This window comes from Nyctereutes procyonoides, unplaced genomic scaffold (assembly GCF_905146905.1).
Source record: "Nyctereutes procyonoides isolate TBG_1078 unplaced genomic scaffold, NYPRO_anot_genome, whole genome shotgun sequence".
Classification (NCBI taxonomy): Eukaryota; Metazoa; Chordata; class Mammalia; order Carnivora; family Canidae; genus Nyctereutes; species Nyctereutes procyonoides.
In genome coordinates this window covers 67,091,451-67,110,851 of record NW_026575126.1, presented here as the reverse complement: position 1 = coordinate 67,110,851, position 19,401 = coordinate 67,091,451, and the positions used below count along the sequence as shown (strand labels likewise).

The 19,401-nt window shown below is 55.5% G+C and overlaps 2 protein-coding genes across 6 annotated transcripts in view; one reads left to right on the top strand and one right to left on the bottom strand.

Annotated features, from left to right (window-relative positions):
- Positions 1-2,805, top strand: part of BAIAP2L1 (BAR/IMD domain containing adaptor protein 2 like 1) — an 87,487-nt gene extending 84,682 nt beyond the window's left edge. For all 4 annotated transcript variants that reach the window (XM_055339645.1, XM_055339646.1, XM_055339647.1 and 1 more), the window contains 2 exons: positions 480-517; positions 1,004-2,805. In XM_055339645.1, the coding sequence (XP_055195620.1) occupies positions 480-517; positions 1,004-1,079 (114 nt within the window). In that variant the 3' untranslated portion in view covers positions 1,080-2,805. The remainder of the gene's footprint in view (positions 1-479; positions 518-1,003) is intronic.
- On the bottom strand, positions 2,733-12,053 carry BRI3 (brain protein I3). Of its 2 annotated transcripts, XR_008666386.1 has the most exons (4): positions 11,752-12,053; positions 11,152-11,254; positions 3,031-3,415; positions 2,733-2,825 (listed from the first exon to the last, which is right to left on the bottom strand). XR_008666386.1 is itself a non-coding variant. In XM_055339649.1 (3 exons), exons 1-3 carry the CDS (start codon positions 11,891-11,893, stop codon positions 3,283-3,285), a joined length of 378 nt encoding a protein of 125 aa, XP_055195624.1. In that variant the 5' UTR covers positions 11,894-12,053; the 3' UTR covers positions 2,988-3,282. The 2 variants fall into 2 exon arrangements, 1 of the variants encoding a protein (XP_055195624.1); XM_055339649.1 differs by lacking the exon at positions 2,733-2,825 and having other exon boundaries at positions 2,988-3,415.
- Positions 12,054-19,401: the final 7,348 nt, after the last annotated feature.

Sequence of the window (19,401 nt, the reverse complement as noted above, 5' to 3'; positions counted from 1 at the left end):
AGGCTCTGGTGGTTGTGAAGGCAAAGACCGCTGGCATTGTTCCATCCCCTTCTCACCTTCTGAAGTGTCCTGCGGGATCTCCAGCTAGCCGTGGGCGCCAAAATCCAGCAAGGTTTTGTTTTTACTTACTGGTTTTTCACGGCATCATTCAGGATTGGGCTCCCAAAAAACCACCTGCATGCACTGTAGCTCCACAGCCGAAGGGCCACAGGTGCACACATCCTGGCCTCTCAAGTCCGAGGCATTCAGGTGCTCGTGGGGTCCCTCCCTGTCTATGGTCTTCTGTTCTCACCCTTATTTTTTAAGTGACTTTAGGCAGACATTGAAACGGTCTCAAATGGCTAGAGACTGCAGGGCACTTTTAAACACGCATTAGCCACAAATAGTCCCTTCTGCCTTAGATGGCTTTACCTTCTGCTCTTATTAAGTGTCCCAATTTCATGAGCCGTCCATAAACTTCCTCTTTATCTTCTTCACAGAACGACACAAATGGGACAGCAAAGCCTCCTTTCCTCAGGTACGTTGAATTTTGGGGGTTCCTTCATTGGTGCACAGCCTAGAAGGTCCGAGGCCTCAGGCCTCGGGGGTGTGAGGAGGATGCGGCCACTGTGTTCTCGTCGCGGGGGGGGGGGGGGGGCTGGGGTGTGCTGGAGGCTCTGCCCACCTCTGCCCAGGTCCTGAAGGGAAGCTGCCTGGTTACTGTTGTGTCAGGCAACTTAATCCAGACCGTGTCCTCGGTGGCTCCCGCCCCCACCGTTGCCCTTCTCCTGCACAGGGGCCACAGTGAGGTGGGCTCTCCTGTTACGGTGTCTGCAACTCTAGAGAGTTCTGTGGCAGGTGGGTGGCACAGAGAGATCTGCCACAACGTTCATGTTCAGAAAACGTCCAGAATTTTATATAGAAACCACAGAATTGCACAGAGCGAGAACAGTAGTTCAAAGCTCTCTTAAAATCAAATTTCCATCACTTAGTATTTCTGCAGCTGTTTTTCCTCCCCACACAGTGGAGAAAACCCCTTTGCTACTGTGAAACTCCGGCCGACAGTGACAAACGATCGCTCAGCGCCCGTCATCCGATGAAGAGAGGGCCCGGGGACTCCTGTTCCTCCAACATTAAGTTCTCACTTGCAAAATGATACACGCGATTTGATGTGCGCTGTAACTGATGTAAAGCTTCGCCAAAGGGTGCCTGATTTTACCTGTATTCTACTTGAGCAAATCAATGCATTCTCTCAGTTGAACATAGTTGGGTTGATACATTTCTGTCTTTAAAGAAGATAAAGAGTAGTTTAGTGACCAACTCAGTTATTTAAAATATTCCTTTTCTGTTCATCAGAGGACAGTAAATTTGGTCCCAATCCTTACTGTATCTTTTAAAATATTCTATGATTTTTAATAGCCAGAGTAAGGGATAGTCTACACTTTCATGACTGGCTTTCTGCACCTGAATGCAAATGGGACCACAGTTTTATAAAGCACGTGCTCTTACCTAGCATCATGACATTCATCTAAAGGAAATGATGTGTAAATTTGCCTCTTGGCGTGCAAATCACAGTTGTAAGCAATATAAATTATGAGACTATTATATAAAATTTAATTTTTTAACTTAAAAAATTAATTTTTGTTTGATCAAATGTAGAGCAACCTAAGCTGGAAGAATCCCATTTCCCTCAATTTAGACGTAGCTCTAGAGTACGGAGACATTTTGCCTATCCCTGTCACGGCCCTGACGTTTAGTACTTGAATAATCCCAAGAGCTACTGAGCTTGGTGGCTTGGAGTTACCACCTGGACTGACCAATGAAGACCCAGTCGCTCAGAGCGTCACACATCCATGTGAGCAAAGCCAGGGTGTTCTCATTACGCTAGCTGACCAAAGCTGCCTCTATCCACTAGTGTACTCTGAAACATCTGGGGGTCCAAGTTTCTTCATTTATGAGTCGGGTACTGACACCCCCCCCCGCCCCGCCCCGGCCCAGAAGGTGTAGAAAGCCAGGAGCCTGAGTCTTGGCGACTGGGACGGGAAGGTCTGCATTTCATCCAAGACCTGCCATCACACCCTCTGAGCCAGGGGCCCAGTTTACTTCCAGGTGCCAGAGATTGGGCCCTGTATTGGAGGAGTGCAGAATCATGACTCCCACCCACGCCATTCACTGTGCGTGGGCACAGAGGTCCTTGTTTATCATGGCTCCTTGGGTCTCACCATAAATATCAACATTTTTCTATAAGCTTGAAAATGGTCACCATCAAATGCAGGTAAACCAGTTTGTGACAATATGTGTTCTTGGTCCTGTCCCAGCTGGTCAAGTCAACCAGGCAACCCCACCAAAGGCTGATGCGTCAGACCTCTGTGAGGGCTCTTCCAGGGCCAACCAAGTCAGGCTGAGTACAGCTGGCAAGCAGCACATCTGTCTTGAGAGAAGATGGTGCCAGCCAAAAAACCATCAAATTTATTAGTTAAGTGCTCCACTGCTTCTCTCACCATCTGGGTAAGAAGGTTCACGGAAGCTCAGTATTTCCAAAGGTGGGGAGTCAGGTGTAACACAAGCGTGTTAATGGGGTGGGGGACCCCCGGCCTTCAGTGCTCTGCTCTTCGGGATCCCCTGGCTTTGTTACAGAGATGATCGCCGTGGGCTCACTGGGCTCACCCGACCTGTCCTACATCTTCACAGAGTGGGTTGCGGTGGGCACTCACCTGCCTCACAGAGGATGGGAGGGCTTGCCTTAGGTCCTGGGCACGGAGGTGCATGCTCTGTACATGTCAAGGTATTACGTTTTGTTATAGTAATAAAAATTTGGAAAGCACATTCTCTTGAGCTGTGTATGCCTACGGAGAAATAGATCGAGATCTGCCATGAGCCGGACCATGCCAAAGCCAGGCGACGGGTATATTATTCTAGTCTGTTCGGTTACAGAAAATTTCAAACATATATGCAAGTCTGTTTATACAAGTAACAGTGTGCACACACTGAATAAGCAGAACCAGGTAAACAATGGTATGAATCTCATTTATTTAAAACAGTATTTCTCACCTTTCTCAAATTGAAGACTGCAAAAAAATAAAAGCAGTGCTTTATTGAGCTGTCATTCACCCGGAGCAGTGCTGCCGCATCCCCACGCTGTGACCCCTGCGCCCATGAAACCATGAAACCGCAGCTCACGCCGTCTATCCCACCTCGCTTTACAAAACAGTCCTGAAAGCTTAATCAAATAAAGCTACTGTACACAACATTTACATTAGAAAAAGACAGCTGGATGTAGGAAAGCCAGGTGTGTTGTTCCCTTTAAGTGAAGTTGGCTCCACAGTTGGGGCATCTTCGCTTCCTCAAGGCAAAACAGCAGATGAACCCAAACGGGAACAAGATGATGGCCAAGAAGATGCCCAGGAAGGTGAAGGAGTCCTCCAGAACCCCGACTCTGTGGAGAGAAGAGGCGAGCACTGGCGTCAGGGCCCTTGGCAGAGCCGTGCCTGGAGAGGCCCTTCCAGCCCCGGCCTCCCAGTGACCGTGTCCACGGAAGCAGTCTTCGCCCTGCCAGCCACCAACCTGCCCCCCGGGGGAAGGCGGGCTACTGCTCTCTGCCACCACGGGAACACGTGAAAGTCACCTGAAGGAATCCTCACTTATGACGACGAGAACATTCACCGCCCAGGCTACCTGCCACGTTTTCTCATCCGTTACAAAAAAAGGAATGAGAAGCAAATGCTAGTTTCTATACAAATGCTTGTTATCTCTGAAGACCAGACCAAGAAAACAATCATTTTAGAGTATTTTTCCCCACTGTTGGAAAGTTTTATTCTCCCATCCCTTAGATGGAAATTCTAAAAACTGATGTCAGAATTCTGATTTGGGGAAAGGTTATGATGGATTTTAGTGAAAGATTAAAATCAGCCATATTCACAACATAAGACAACTACTTTCTCTTGAGAAACTTAATCTCCATTTCTTCTTCACAAAGTCAAGTTTACCTTCAATGTGCACCACACACAAGATGCCTAGGGGCTGTCCCCACAGGTGCCATGAGTACAGGTTCAGTGACCTAAAGTCCCCACTCATTCTAGGGTCATTTTCAAAGGCCCCAAAGGTGGGAAGCAAGAGCCAGGCACTCAGTTCCACCACTGCTCCTTAGGTTACTTCTAGAAAGTTCTGGACACAGCTGAAATCCAAATGAGAATAACCAACTCGGCCCTAATGAGAAATGGTTCACACTCCCAAGAGCCAGGGAAAGTCAGTGGTAACCAGCTCCTCCCCAGGCAGCCAAGGACACCTCCAGCCTCGTCTACCACACTGTGACTGAGGGCCTCTGGTGAACAAGGCACTTCAACAGAATTCCCCAGAACAAGTATGCCATACCAGCCAGGGCTGCGTACTGAGAAGAAAGGAGGAACTTCAGGGAGGGTCTCCAGGGGTGGCAGGAGCCCAGCCAGAAACAGCAAGGGCTCAGCAGGAGATGGGCCAGTAAGCAGAAAGGCCTGGTGCACCCACGCCCCGCTGCGCTCCCAGAGCCTGCCTGCCTTCAGCAGTGGACCCCACTCCCAATCCCCACCCACCCCCCTTCACCCCAGCTGCTCCGGTCTTCCCGTAGCCACTTCCTCCTCTACCCACACCTCAGCCCCTGGTCTTCAAACGCTGCTAAGGTTCTCTTGTGCCCACAATGTTCTGCAAGCCGTTGCTTCTTGTTTTGTCACCCTGTGTGGAGGAGGATGGTTCAGCTTAATGGAAGGTCAAGTCTCAAGGTGAAGCACCCAACTGAAGGCTTCTTCCAGTCAAAATGCCACCAAACCTGCTACTGCCCACAGCTGTGGCCACCCACCGGGCCAGGGCTCCAGCTCCAGGCACCAGGCTGAGAATCGTGATAAACTAGACTATGAGGAAGCCTGGTTTTCAAACTGCTTAAATAAAAGTCAAACTCGATGCCCACTTCCCTTCTAACCCACTCAAGAGGGAGTTACCTAAAATGTCTACAATAGAAATGACACTCTAGAAGCACTTCCCAAGGTGCTGGTCCTAAAACAGCAGTTCTCCTGATAAGCTCTGCAGAAAAGAAAAAGTGAGTTTTTTTGCTTAATCTGAGGAAACCCTCTCCTCGTCCTGGAATCACAGTGCACAGCAGTTTAGGAAAGGCTCTGAGAAGTCCCGCAGTAAAGACCCCTGTTAAACTTTCAGCTGGTGTTTCCCAGACTGACGTGTGCGCTGACCGGTCAGGCGAGACACAGGCAAGGCTGGATCTGAGGGAAAGCTAATCAGCAGGCCTGAATTTCCATCATTAGAGTTACCTTTTCTTGTCTAGATGGTTACAAAGTTTTGTAACCGGAGACCCCTTTCTACGGACTACAAGGGCCATCAGGTCCCCACACTGTTCTCCGCCCTCCCGTGGCTGACCCTGCCTTTGAGAGTCCAGACACAACCATGCAGAGCCCACCTACACCTGCCCCAACTGAAAAAGCACCTGAGTGCATATTACCAAAGTCAGGGATGAGGCTTCAGGGAGGCCCTGGGCCACCACCTGTGTCCCCACACACGGGGACAGGAACACCTGCTCTGTCCACAGTCCTCACCAACAGCCCCCGTGACTATGGATGCTAGTGAAGCCACTTCCATAGCAGCTGGATGCGGCCAGGTGGCCTTGGACCGCTCAGAGCTATGGAACCACCCAGGTGTCACTGTCCTTCCTCCTGGCATCTACAAAAAGTTCCACCCCAGCCAAACTCCCAAGAATTGCACCGGTTCACAAAGTCGCTTAGAATGCCCAAGAAAAAAAAGCAAAGGGCCAAAGTGAACCAGGCTTCCTAGCTGGGTCACAAGCACCAGCTGAGAACCTTCCAGAGCAGCTTCCCTCTGAAGAAGTTAGGAGGGAGCTTTGCCCAGCATCCCCTCCAGGGGAGCGTGCGGCCCAAGGACAGGGACTACCTGGCTGAGCACCCACTCAGGCTGGACAGCCCACATCATCCCACTCAAGGACTAAAGCGGTTACAGCAGCACAGCCTAGAAGCCCGCATGTCTGCTCAAGGGCTCAGGGCGTCCAGGAGGAGGCTCCTGCGGTCCTCAGGAAACCCGGGGGGGGGGGGGGGCACTGTTCACTCACTCCCAGGCCCTCGCTGCCCGAGACGCCAAGAGGCTGGCCCTCCCCAAGATCAAAGCTTCCCAGTGGCCACCACACCGTCCCAGCCCCACGCTCCCCTCGCTCAGCCTCGCTCCGCCTCAGAGGCGCTCTGGGAACTTAAAAGGCAAAGCAAGGGTAACACACAGCCAGGCGCACCTCAGCTCCCAGGCATGAAGGGACACAAGCCCTGGCTGCTCAACCCTGCGATGTTTTCGGTCCACACCTGTCAGTCACTCTGGCCGGGGCACAGCTGGCAGCCTGGGCCACCCCACTCCTCTGTCCTCAGTGAGGAGCACTGTCTGCCGAGTCCTTGACCCTGTGCCTCACCCCAGGCCTACCCATCAGGGCTAGAGCCCCGGCTCGCCCCATTTGCCTTCCCACTCTAAAGATGGCCTGGCCACATGTCTCTGGGAAGAGCAAGAGCCTTCCTTTCACGAAGGCTCCCTGCCAGCAAGCTGGTGACCAGATCATCTTCCACGGGGCAACGACCCAAACCCACCATGGCCTTCAAGCCTGAGAAACAAGGGACAGCCAGCGGGAGCCGATGAGCAGGGGGTCAGCCCTCAGGCATCACACTTGCCACCACACTTGGGAGCCCAGGGAGTCCACACACCTCTTCCAAACGACTCTGAAAGCAGACTTTTTTACAGGTTTATACCAAACTTGCCTGGCAACCACCTGTGGCCTAAACTGACGTGTGGCCATTTATGGTCATAATTCATCTATTTCACATGAATATTCATGTCGTGCTGCAAAAATATTAACATTCTGACCATGGGTACGGCGCCAGATCTCAAAACCAATGCTGGCATAATTCAGTTTTTAAAAATCCAGAATCTTCTGAATTGAGAAACACAATCTGATCTCTGGGCCACTCTTGATGGAGCAAGACTCCAGGATGCAGAGCAAACCTGTCCCTGTGAGGCACCAAGGAGGGAGGGGACACCTTGGAACAACCCAGACCCAGGCTGCCTCCTGGAGGGGACGCCAGCCTCTCCCAAATGGCCTACAGGTTCTTCCTCCAAATTCCCACCCCCATCCCCATGGTCCCAGTCAGTTTAGGACGAGCTTCAACTCTCAACTGGCTCCAAATCCCAAATCCAAACTGAGCAAAGCTGTGCTCCGCTCTGGAGAAAGGCCCCACCCAATTCTTGAGCAAGGGGGTTGGGGGGGAGCGGTTAGGGAAAGATGTGGGAGCTGGAGAAATCAGGAACTGACAAATTCTGAAAACGCTTATTTAATTCCCAACTCTGACGCTATGGAGAAAGTGGCCACCGGACATCTGTCTGGAGCGGGCCTGGCCCCTGCCTGCCCGGGGCCCCCGCCTCCTGAGGGAGGGCAGAGTGGCCAGGGCACTGCCTCAGCAACGGGCCATCATGAACAGCAGCCCCACACGTCCCGGGATGGTCCCAGATTTCAGCATGCCCTGTATCGCTCTCAGCAGCCCTGCCAAGGGCTTCCCCACCCAGGAGACCCAGGCACTCAGTGCCACCAGCTCCAGGGGCCTTTGGTTTGTCCCCCCTTACTCAGGGCAGGATCCAGCCCCAGGAGCAATCCCCAGGCCGGCCCTCCTCAGGGAAAAGGGAGCAGAGGACTCTCTCCAGGTGGCCTCAAGCCTGGAGCCAAGGCGGGGTGGGGACCTGATGCCCAAAGCACCCAGCCAATCGTGTCACCCCTCACGTGCTCGGAGGCGCATCTGTCCGGCCTTCTGCTGCCCGGGGCCTCCGTGGGAGGAGGGGCGGTTCCACACAAGCCTGAGGGCCCGGAGGAGCCTCCTGCCTGCCTGAGCAGCACGACCTGCCCTCCGGTGGGGCCGTGCACCACCAAGGCTCAGGCCTGGACCGGCGGCGGACTGGAGGCCCCAGCACTCCCTGGAGCACTCCCACGAGCTGCGTGCCCTGCCCAGCGCAGCCCAGGGCACAAGTCCCAGCTCATCCGGGTGCTGCTGCCTCCTGAGGCGGGCAGAGCCCACGGGACCATGGACGAGGACAGGGCCCATCCTGGTGGCCTGCTGTCCAGCCAGCCCAGGCCAGCCAGGTCTTCTGGGCGCGGCTGGAAGGCTGGCTTTGCAGTTGCAGGCGCCGGATGAGCTGGGGCCCCAGTCACAAGCAACAGCTCCTCCGCCACCTGCCCATGGCCGCTGTCCACACACCCTGGGCTCTGTCCCTGGGCCCTTCCTCTTAGGACCCTCCCACATACCCCCCCCATCCCCCTGTGTCCTGTGTCATACCTCAACCAGAGGCTCTACCAGGGCCACCAGCACCCGCCACGTGGGCCCAAGAGCACTGACCCTGAGAGCTGTTCCTCCAGCCTCTCCCAGCTTCCAAGGCCCCACTTGTTTCTGGATCACCTCCTACCTCTCTGGTTACCCCCAAAACTAAATACTCAGTGACACCCAGCTGGCGTCAGTGGGGAGCCCAGGGAAGGCCAAGCCCTGTGCCTGCTATGTTATGCACTCTTTGGCCTTTGACCCCTGCTGCCCAGAGAGCCTTCCCAATAGGCTGCCCCACCACCGCCCGGGGTGAACCTAGCCAGGCTTGGGCTCCCAGACTCTGGGGGCTGCCACCGCCCCTCATCCGGCATTGAGGGTGGCCCACACCCCCCAGAGGAGGACCAGCTTCAAAGGCCAGGGGCTGGCCAAAGCCCTGGCTGGGCAAGATGGCACATAGTCCAGGTCGGAAGGGATGAAACGAGGACCATGCTCATCTGCTGAGCTCCAAAGAAAAGCTTTCGTGTAGCCCACTAGAAAGGGAAGATGGGGTCAGGCTGCTAGGATGACAGCCAAGTGACACAGGCCTCTCTTATGCCAAGCCTCACTCAGAAGGAATCACAGACGTGTGACTTGGGCAAATCCCTGCCAAGGTACCAGGGAGGAAAAGGAACAGAGCCTGGCGGGCTGGATGGAAAGGGAGACAGTGTAGTCACGTGACAAGCCTGTCTCCCAACTCTAGATGCCAGACAGTGGCCTCGCTGGACTATGCTCAGGGGACACCTCTCCATTCTCCCCAGAGAAGAGCCTCCCCAGGGCCACACACCCACTCCCCAAATCACAGCAGTGCTTCCTTGCAAAGCGTCCAGCCTCTCCCCACTTCCCCCTGTCCCTACCCCCTATCCCTCCCACCCCCACTGGCTGCCTAGGAAGGTGGGTCCCACACCCAGGGCTGCAAAGTCAGAGAAAGGCCTCACAGGGCCAAGGGGAGGGCCCTTCCTGCCCGCATCCATCCATCTGCAATCTGCAGACAAGAGGGATCACAGGGGGACGTGCCAAGAGGGAATCTAGTGTTTGGTCCCAAATCAGTCCCCAAACTTGCTCTCAGAGGACCCCCTCCTCACTGCGACCACCCGGACAGGGAGGATGGTGATCCCAACATAAAAAGGAGGAAGCCTGTCCCCGGTGCGGGGGTCCCACACCTCAGCCTCAGGCAGCCTGACCTTGATCCAGATTCTGCGGGACCCCAGCTCTGGGACCCCAAGCAGGGGAAGCCACAGGCCTTGGGGAAAAGAGCAGTCCCACCCTGGGGTAAAGGAAGTAGCAGGGCAAGCGCTCCCTCACCCCACAGAGCCTCGTGGGCCTTGCTGTGGTCTCTGGGCACAAGCGCTTGGGCCAGAAAGGGTTCCACAGAGCGCCCCAAGACACCCGCATTTCCCCAAGTTGGCAAATGTGGCCAGGATCTGAACCTAGCGCCCACAGCAGGCTGGGCACTGGCAGGGACACAACAATCAGCCACAGCGTGGACACACTGAAATCCCAGCCAGGCTGCTCTGCCCGACACCTTTAGACACTTCCCTGGTTCTCCCCGAGTCTGTCAGCCTGATACTCTTCTCTAAATTTGAGACATCACTCAAAAGACTCTCCCGCCCAAAAATAGGTCCTTGGAAACCTCCAGCTGACCTGAGTGGGGACAGAAGGACTGTGCACACAGCCAGAGCTCTGAGCACCCAGCACCAGCCTCAAAGCCAAATACGGCGGGTTTCCATCACCCACCTCTACACACAACCCCCAAGACTCCCTGTGGCTCTCTTCACAGGGAACCAAGCCCCGACCCCAGCCCAGCAGCCCAACCCAGTAGCACCCGGCCGGCTCCCAGGCCCTGTCCCCTCATGTCTCCAAACCCCAACAGCTGCGATGCCGTGAGAATAGTGTCCAGGACGGTGCGACCCCCTTCCTGTTCCCCAGAGATGAGATCAGAAGATGTACCTGAGTTTACAATCGAAGCACACTGTTGGCTCTGGGAGTCCAGCTTCCTACCCCCATCTCTGAGAGGCTCTCTCCCTCCCACATGGTCACTCCCTGTGACTCTGAAATCTTTAACTTCTCCTGGATTCCACTCTGAGCCTTCAAGATACCCCTTTGACATTAAGCCCAAGCGTAAACCAGCATCTCTCAATTCCATCTAACACTTCAACTTCCTTCTCCCAGACACACTGAAGACCCCTAACTCTTGCATCAACCAAGAGTAAGAACCAAGTCTTATTTGAACGTACACCCTCATGACCCACACAGAGCAAGCGCAACCCAGCTGCATCTCAGACCCTAGAAAAGCCGCTGCGAGCCCCTGGAGCCTTTGGTTTGAGAGTATGAAAAACCACTCCCGCCCCAGAGAACCACCATCCTCCTCCAGCTAACAGCCCACAGTTGCTCCCTGGCCTCCTGGACCTCCGGATCCTTGGACACACTGGCCATCTGCGTCAGAGCGCCCCTGCACTTCAGGCCGCCCTTCCCAACAGAGGAAACCTTCCACCACTTTTGGAGCAAACCTGCAGGTCCCAGAACCAGGGACACGACGTGTTAACATTTCTGCGTCCCACTCATTTGGGACTCAGTGGCCCAAAAACCACTAACTCCGCAGGAAAGGGAGCCCCTCCCCTGTGACCTGTGAAACAGCACTCAGACGGGAGGACAAACCGACCGGCTCTCTCGCTCACCGCAGGGCAGCGCTGGTCCCAAGACCCGCCACCTCGGGGCGGCCACCTCCCGGCGAGCGGGCCTCGCTGAGGCCCTGGGTGTATGATCTCAGAGGCGTCTGGGCCGGCCCCTGCCTGTGACATACCTGCAGACTGGGCAGCCTCCAACGACAACGATGGAATTGGCAGGGTACCTGGTGACATTTCGACTGTGGATGCTGTAGACCCTGGGGTGGTGGGTGGGTATCCCTGTGGACAGGAAGGCACGTCAGAAGGGGGCCGGGAGGAAAACTGGGAAGTTTGAGGGCTACTTCTCCTGCTGTCCCCCCGCCCCGACACCCCCGCCCCCCAAAACTTATCGTTTCCAAAATGCAGACGACGGCCGCCTCCATTAAGTGCCCACTACGGGCTCTCCTGGGTGCCGATCTGCCGGGCGCTTCCCGGGGTGGGCGGGCCCGGGGCTCGCGACCCCCCAGGTCGGCCAAGGGCCCGACCCCGGGCTCCCGGGGCGGGACACTCGGGGGACACTCGGCGGCCACTCGGCCCACCGGGCTCGGCGTTCACGGACCCCGGGGAGGCCTCCCCCACACCGACCCCCGAGCCCGGCCAGGCCGCGCCCCCCGCCGCAGCAGCGTCCCGAGAAAAGTTGGTTTCGGGGTTAAAGGTCGCCACGGGGCCGGCCCCAAAGTTTGCTCCGGGGGCCGCGGGCCCGGCCCCCCACCCCGGCCCGCCGCCCCCGGCTGCACCTGTGACGAGGTAGGGGTAGGGCGGCGGCGGGGGCGCGGCGGGGATGGCGCCGTAGCCGTGCGGGCCGCACGCGAAGTCGCCCTGGCCGGCCTCCAGGTTGTAGGCGGGCGGCCGCTCCTGCAGCAGGGGCTTGTGGTCCATGGCGGGCGGCGCCCACCGCGCCCGGCCCGGCTCCCGCCCGGACTCCCGCAAGGACTCCCGCTCCCGCGCGGCTTGCACTCGCGCGGACGCCCCGACCCAGCGGCAGGCCCCGCTCCTCGCTGGCGGCGGCGGCGGCGGCGGCGGCGGCGGCGGCGGCGGCGGCGGGGCTGGGCCCCTCTCGGAGGCGGGCGCCGCGGGCTTCCCCTCCGCGCCGCCCCCCCCGGCCAGTCACAAGACCCGGGTCACGTGGCGCGGCTCCCGGCGGGGGTGCGGCGCGGGGCGGGGCCAGCGCGGCGTCTTAAAGGGACCGCGCCCGCCCCCGGCAGCCGGGTTGGCGGCTTGTCGGCCTTGACCCCGCGCTCTGCCCGGCCGCGCCCCCGCGGCCCCCAGACCGCCACCGCCAGGAGACACCGCGCGGCACGCGCCGCTGCCGGGAGACCCCCTCCCATCTCCCGGCGGAGACCTGCTCGGCGGCGCGAGGTCCGGCGGCCGGAGCCACTCACCGCGGCGGGGAGGAAGGGCAGGGGCCCGCGGCGGCCGGGAGGGCAGTCCCGGAGGGGCGTGCCCCGGCCGCCCCCTGGCGTCCCTGCTCCGCGGCGGAGGGCCTGGGGGCTCCGCGTTCCGAGCCACCCGGGATCCCGCAGGGCCGCTTCGGGTCGTGCAAGCTTTGCCCCCTGCAGGGAAGAGCGGGGCGCGCGTCTCCGCCTGGCCTGCTAGCGCTCAGCGGATGTTCGGTTCCTCGGTTTTCTTCTTGACAAATTAAATTAGGTAATTTCTAGGAGGTGTAGCCGCTGATGACAAATAATCCCCCGCTTGGGGACAAAACCCTGCATATTGAGCCCCCAGTAGGTGACACGCACCGCCCCTCCGCTGCTCGTCGGTCCCGCCAAGCGTCGCAGCAGCCCGGGAGGTAATTATTAGTCCTCGTTTACAGCCGGGGGACCGAGGCTCGGGCCAGGGGAGTGGCCTGAGCTTGACGCAAAGACCCGCCACTCGGCCGGGTTCCCTCCCTGATGTACTTTCATTGCCACCAGCTAATGCTTAATGGGTTTGGAATAATACTTGGAAAAGAAGGATTTGCGGGCTTAGGGCTCCTGACACAGCACCTCTAGGCCTTTCCAGGGTCTTCTGTAGCACTTGGTGTACCCCAGCTCCTTTCAAGTGACTTGGAGATTGCTCTAGCGCAGCACTCACCTTATTTTTTTTTAAGATTTTATTTATTCATGATAGACATAGAAAGAGAGAGGCAGAGACACAGGCAGAGGGAGAAGCAGGCTCCATGCAGGGAGCCCGACGTGGGACTCCATCCTGGGACCCCAGGACCATGCCCTGGGCCACAGGCAGGCACCAAACCACTGAGCCACCCAGGGATCCCTCGCTCACCTTATTTTTAACTCTACTTCAGGGACCATCCTATCTGTCAGTCCCAAGATTAGCTCCTCAGGGCCTGTCTCCTGCACTGGTCATCATCATCCCAGCATCCTGGTGGGGAAGAAGGGAGGCCGAGCCTGGGTAGCATTAGGGGAGAGCCAGGTCAAGAGTGGAGACTGGACGAGAGTCGCCAAGGACTTTGGGGCCAACAGGAGTCCCGGCCTGAGAGAGGGATGGCCCCAGTGTGACCATCCCACCAAGGAAGAACAGGGGTGCACCCCCAACCTCATCAACCAGTGAAAAGTGGGCTTGGGTCGATTGTGCTGGGTGACCAGCGGACACTCCTACAGCCCCCATCCTTCCCACCTGCAACTGCTAATGAGGTAGCTGGGTGAGATCCTCTCCAATGGGACTCAAGCTAATTTGGCTGATGTCCCTTCAATTTCCTGGTTAATTTCCCCTTCTTCATGTGCCTTTGCTAATCAAGCTCCACAAAGTCCTCCGCCTCTGGCTCACTCTTCCTCCAGTTATTGGTTTGCCACCCTGTGAGCAGCGTCCCCTTGGAAAGACATAGTCCTGAAGGAGAGGGTGCGGCTTGGGATTTCCCAACGTCACTTTGGTGGGACATTGCTCACAGACACCAAATGGGTCCTGCCCCTTCATTCAGGAGCAAGCGGAGTGTGACCTATTATCCTAAGTTCTGCCTTTAAAAGGCCTGGGATGGGGGGTGGGGGCGGGTGGAAGAACAAAGATGACAGGCCAGAGACACATACAAGAAGCAGTCTGGTAGGAAGTCAGACTCACAATGGCAGTTCCATAAGGTTTGTGCAGTGGGAGGGTTGGAGGTGCCCATGAACTCTGGGTGCCCTAAGAGTAGCAGGGCAGAAGTTCCATCTAGAATGCCAGTGGTGGGCAGCCCAGGTGGCTCAGCGGTTTAGGTTTAGCGCCACCTTTAGCCCAGGGCCTGATCCTGGAGGCCCCTGGTAAGAGTCCTACACGTCAGGCTTCCAGCATGGAGCCTGCTTCTCCCTCTGCCTGTCTCTCTACCTCTCTCTCTCTCTCCCTCTGTGTGTCTCATGAATAAATAAAATCTTAAAAAAAAAAATAGAATGCCAGTGGTGACTTGGCCCAAGGGGCCAGGGGACCAGCGTTCCAGGCAGCATGAACTCCGGTCCCAAGGAGCAGCCCCCTATCTGGTGAGGCTGAGTCACATGGTGTGATCCAAACCCTGGGAGAGTCTCCAGCAAGCAAAAGTGGGGCTGCCCAGAGGAGGGTGGGCCTAGATGTGGGAGGCGGGATAGCATCCTATGAGACTTTATGGCAGAACTGCCAGAGCTTAAACGGGAGGAGTAAAAAAACAAAAACGGGAGGAGTAGCATCAGATTTGCACATTAGAAAAATGGCTTTGGCAGCACTGTAGAGGGTAGTTCAGAGGCAGGGAATCAAGGAGAGAGGGACAGCCGTGGATAGAGATGGAGAGGAGAGGAACGGGGTAAGAGAGCCCATGGAGACTTGGTCACCTCCTGGATGGATGTGGAATAGTCATGATGCTCAGGTTTCTGGCCCAGGTGACAGTGTTGCCAGAACACAGGTGTGAACCAGAAGCAGTGGTCTGGAGGGGACACGTGGGAGCTCGCACTGGCTGACTCCATGCACACAGATCCCGAGGAAACACCCAACCCCAAGGGAAGGCTGTGCAGGAAGGAAACTATGAAGCATTAGTCTTATGGTAAAGATCTGAAACGATCTTAGCGGCTGACAGCCGATCACCCACTCAAGTATTTATGGAGCCCAGGATGCAGCAGAACTAGCACCATCCTGCCTCCCGGAGCTACACTCTAATGGGCTGGAGGCAGCTTTAGGAAGTGGTGAGTCCTACAGCTGGGAAATGAGCAGGGTCCAGGCCCCAGGGCTGAGGTGGCCAAGGTGCTTGGAGTGGGTGTGTCCAGAAGGTGAGCAGAACCTGGAGGCAGATCGGAGCTGGCTGGGACTCAGCCAGAAGGACCAGCTTCTGTTTGTTTGCTTGCGTTCTGAGGGGAAGGAAACAGCGTGTGTATAAACTAGTGGGAATGATGTAGGAAGAGGGAGGATGTGGGAAAAAGAGGGGAGAAGCAGCCCAGCGGCCCAGCCCCTGCTGGGACAGCAGGGTCATCCACAGAGAAGGTGGAGTATGTGGGGGCCCTGCAGGTGGACAGGGCAGGTGCGGTGTTCTGTTTGTTTTCCAGATGACACAGGAAGCAAAGTCTGCAGTGATATGGAGGGGAGGGAAAAAGAGGGGTGAGGAAGTAGGGGAGTCACTGGGGAAAATGGGCATTTGGCCAGGCTAGAGTCAGGATCTGACCGCACCAGTGTAAAGAGCTGACCTGGGGCGCTGCTGCTTCCTTTACATGGGGACCAAGAGTAGCCGGACTTGTGTTACAAAAATGACACGAGCCCCGGATGGAGTGCCTGGTGCTCAGTCTCCTGTCAGCAAACCAGGACTCAACACCCAAACTGCAGCTTCAACCCTTCCCAGGAGCGGTTTCAAACCAATCTGGAATGTCCTGGCCAGCAGTAGTGAGGTGATCCACTGGACAGGACCCTCAGAACCCCCGGAGGGGAGGTGGCCCGCTTGCTCCTTGCCCCGTCCCCGTCTGCCTACAGAAGTCTCCCATGTTGTGCAGCACTTGGAGCGCCTGTCTGCTGAATGGGATGCTGCCCAACTCACGAGTCACTGAATAAAGTTAATTTGATCTTCAAATTTACTCAGTCGAGCTTTTAAACACCTCAGTCCATCCTCAGGGCCATCCCATGAAGTAGACTTGGACAGCCCCCAACTGCTTGACACAGAGAGGTCCTGTAACTTTTCCAAGGTGTCTCAGCCAAGAAAGGTGGATCTTCAGTTCCCACATCGGCACTCATGCCACTAGCGATCCCTGTATGCTGCTGCCTCCGTGCAAAGTGCACAAGAAAAGCCAGCCACTGACGCTTTTAACAAATATGTTCTGATTAAAGAAGACTTGGAACAATCTTCCCTTCTCAACTGCAATTCTGCACGTTCATATCATGTGTACATTTAAAAAAAATGTAAGTATTGCCAGTTCCATAAAAGTAAGTAAATATGATTTTAACTGCTATGTGTACATGGCTTCACTGGGAGCACCCTGTAGGGGACCTGGTGAGTCGGCGTACATGCTGGCCCCCACCTGGGAGGCACCACTGTCCTCCAGACCTTGACAGTCACCAAGAACTCCCTCAGATGTAGCTAGAGGAAACCAAAACAAGGATCGTGGCCTTTTTTTTTTTTTTTAAGATTTAGATTTTTAATTTATTAGACATAGAGAGAGAGAGAGGCAGAGACACAGGCAGAGGGAGAAGCAGGCTCCATGCCGGGAGCCCGACGCGGGACTCGATCCGGGACTCCAGGATCGGGCCCTTGGCCAAGGGCAAGCGCCAAACCGCCGAGCCACCCAGGGATCCCTCGTGGCCTTTTTTGCAGACTGCTGATTACCCATCATGTGAGTGTCTTGCACATTCAGGAAACTAGCATCTCACATGGTTGGGATTGTGGGGGGCAGGGAAAAAAGCAGCAGTAGCAAATATTTCAAAATCCAAGGCTGTCACAAACCACAAGTGCCTGGCTCAGAGAAGGCGCTCACCAAATATTTGCTTCATGTTTATCTTAGATAAACATTTGGTAAACCTTACAATCCTACTAGGTGCATATTTCTGAATATTTTTATAAATTAAGCACCTATGTTTCTATGCAACACAGATGACAGTTTCATGCTGGGTCACCTTGTAAATCTCAGCGCACATAATACATATTACTATCTTTAAATGCATCCTATGCCCTTCGTTCGTTCTCTAAGAGGTGGTCCTTGCTCCATAGGTCTACTCAGTAGAACACATACAGTAAAACACAGAAAATGTCTAAGTCAACATTTTCCAGCAATTCTCACAAGAACAAACCGCAAATCCTGGATGGCAAGTTTCTAGCCAAGTATATTTCCAAGTAGCTGTACTCGGCAGCCCTGGAAAGCAGCTCTGTATAAGTGGATGTAATGGACGGATCTGGATTAATAGGCAAAACCACAAAGTCAAACACCAGTGTGGCAACCACGTGCAAAATTGATTTAACGCCTTTTAGCTCTGCCATATTCGGCGTAACAGAGCCAGGTGCTTTTCCCAGACTGCTTGATCGGGGGCTGGGGGAGTCCAAGAAAACTGCAGCCAAATTTGGATGCTGAGGGCGGCACACGGAGGAAGTGGCTGAAGTTGGGATAACAGCGGGTTGCCAGCCGGATTTCTACAAAGTGAGAATAGCTCCCATCTGAGCTTTGTAAGCCCGGCTTTCTTACACTAAGGCTTCCAGCATCCTTTCACAACTCTTAACAGTGTCCCCGCTGTGGGGCATTTCTACCCTGTCACTTCCCACAATGACAGAATCACCATTTCTAAACAGAACGTACAGGGAGAAACCCAGCCCTGGTCACACACGTGTTGGGTACCATGTGGGGTTCCCTATCAGGGCCATGACAGTCAGATTTTACATATAAGGAAAGTGCCTTCTCTCCACTAAGTCAGGCCCGCTGAACCCCTTTGGGCCAGGATAGTGTCTCATCCACCCACCCCACCCCACCCCACTCCCGCACCCCCCTGCCTGGGATAGTAGGTGCTCAACAAGTGCTGACCTTAAGGCCACTTGCCCACAATCATGTGGCTGGTAAGGATGCCAAACCAGAGCCTCCTGCCGCCAGGACTGAGCTCTGGCCCATACACCATGACGTGCATCTCTCTTCAGGCTAGAAATAGGTATGGATCATCCCAGAAAGCCATTCCTGGTTTTAAAAAGCCAAGAGTGCCCAGAGTGTAAGGAAGATGTCCATGAAGATGATTAATGCTCTTTGGGATCTCACGCAGTGGTTTTTGTGATTACAGAGTATCATTCAGGGAAAAAGATGCACCTCCAAAACTTCTGTACCCTATCCGAGGTCAGTGAAAGTTACTCAGATTTACAGAAGGTATTTCCCTTTGAAATCTGTCACCATTGTTTATAATTTGTGACAGTAAAGAGAAACCAAGGTGAGCTTGTTACCATTTACCAGAGCACTGAATTCAGTGACACCTGGGCCTCTTTTGGTTGGGAGAAAGCAGATGACCATTCCCAAGCTGAGATGACAGGTCACCTGCTTAGGTCAGCAAGGGACCCCTGTGAGCTGCCTCAGCTGGGATTTCTATAGCCCCTTGCAGGGCCTCCAAGGGTTCTGGCCTTCCTTCTCAGCCCTTATTCTGTTTGGCCAGCAACTCCCAGAACTCAGTTCTGCAAGCTGCAGAGTGAAGCAGAAGAGAAGGAGGCTTTGACATGGTTTCATTAAGGAGCTTTGTGGGGCAGCCTGGGTGGCTCAGAGGTTTAGCGCTGCCTTCAGCCTAGGGCATGATCCTGGAGACCTGGAATCAAGTCCCACGTCAGGCTCCCTGCATGGAGCCTGCTTCTCCCTCTGCCTGTGTCTCTGCCTCTCTTTCTCTCTCTCTGTCTATGAATAAAAAAATAAAAATAAACAAAATAAAAAAGAGCTTTGTGAAACTGACTGGCTTGGAGGGGTGAGCAGACGGGGGTCCCCAAAAGAGGCCACCTCTCCTGAAAGGCCCCAACCCCCTCTCCTCTGGCCAGCCTGCCCACCCTGTCCAGTGGCCCCTACCTGCTGCTTGCACTGTTGTCATGGCTAACTTCAGTGAGCTGCCCCTGGGCCTGGGGAGGGAGCCTGAGGACCGAGCTGGGAATGGTCCCCTTATGCTCCAGCAGAAGACAGGCAGGGGCTGACATGAAGGCGAAGTGGAGAAGGCCCCAGGGGAGGAGCCATTGTGGGGCAGGGAGGCCCAGGAGGAACTAGGCAGGGGATAGAACACAGCCTCACAATCCTCCCCTGTTCCAAGATTCTCAAGTTCTGAGCATGGAGTCCAGCCACCAGGAAGAGGCTGGAGGCACCACCCATGAGACTCGGTCTCTGGCAGTTAAGACAAAGCCCTTTTAATAACACCGCTAACGCCATCCCTGATCATATCCATGACTTATGAGAGGTAGGAAGAGTAGGGTGAGCCAGGTAAGGACAAAATGTGACCGGCACCAAAGACAAAGGCCCGGTGCCAGGTTTCAT

What these genes read in the sequence shown, in the direction of transcription:
- BRI3 (XM_055339649.1), bottom strand. Translation starts at nt 11,893, where the DNA reads ATGGACCACAAGCCCCTGCTGCAGGAGCGGCCGCCCGCCTACAACCTG. An exon ending in CTACCCCTACCTCGTCACAG is followed by an intron (nt 11,255 to 11,751) that starts GTGCAGCCGGGG and finishes TCCTGTCCACAG; the next exon opens with GGATACCCACCCACCACCCC. An exon ending in GGAGGCTGCCCAGTCTGCAG is followed by an intron (nt 3,416 to 11,151) that starts GTATGTCACAGG and finishes TTCTCTCCACAG; the next exon opens with AGTCGGGGTTCTGGAGGACT.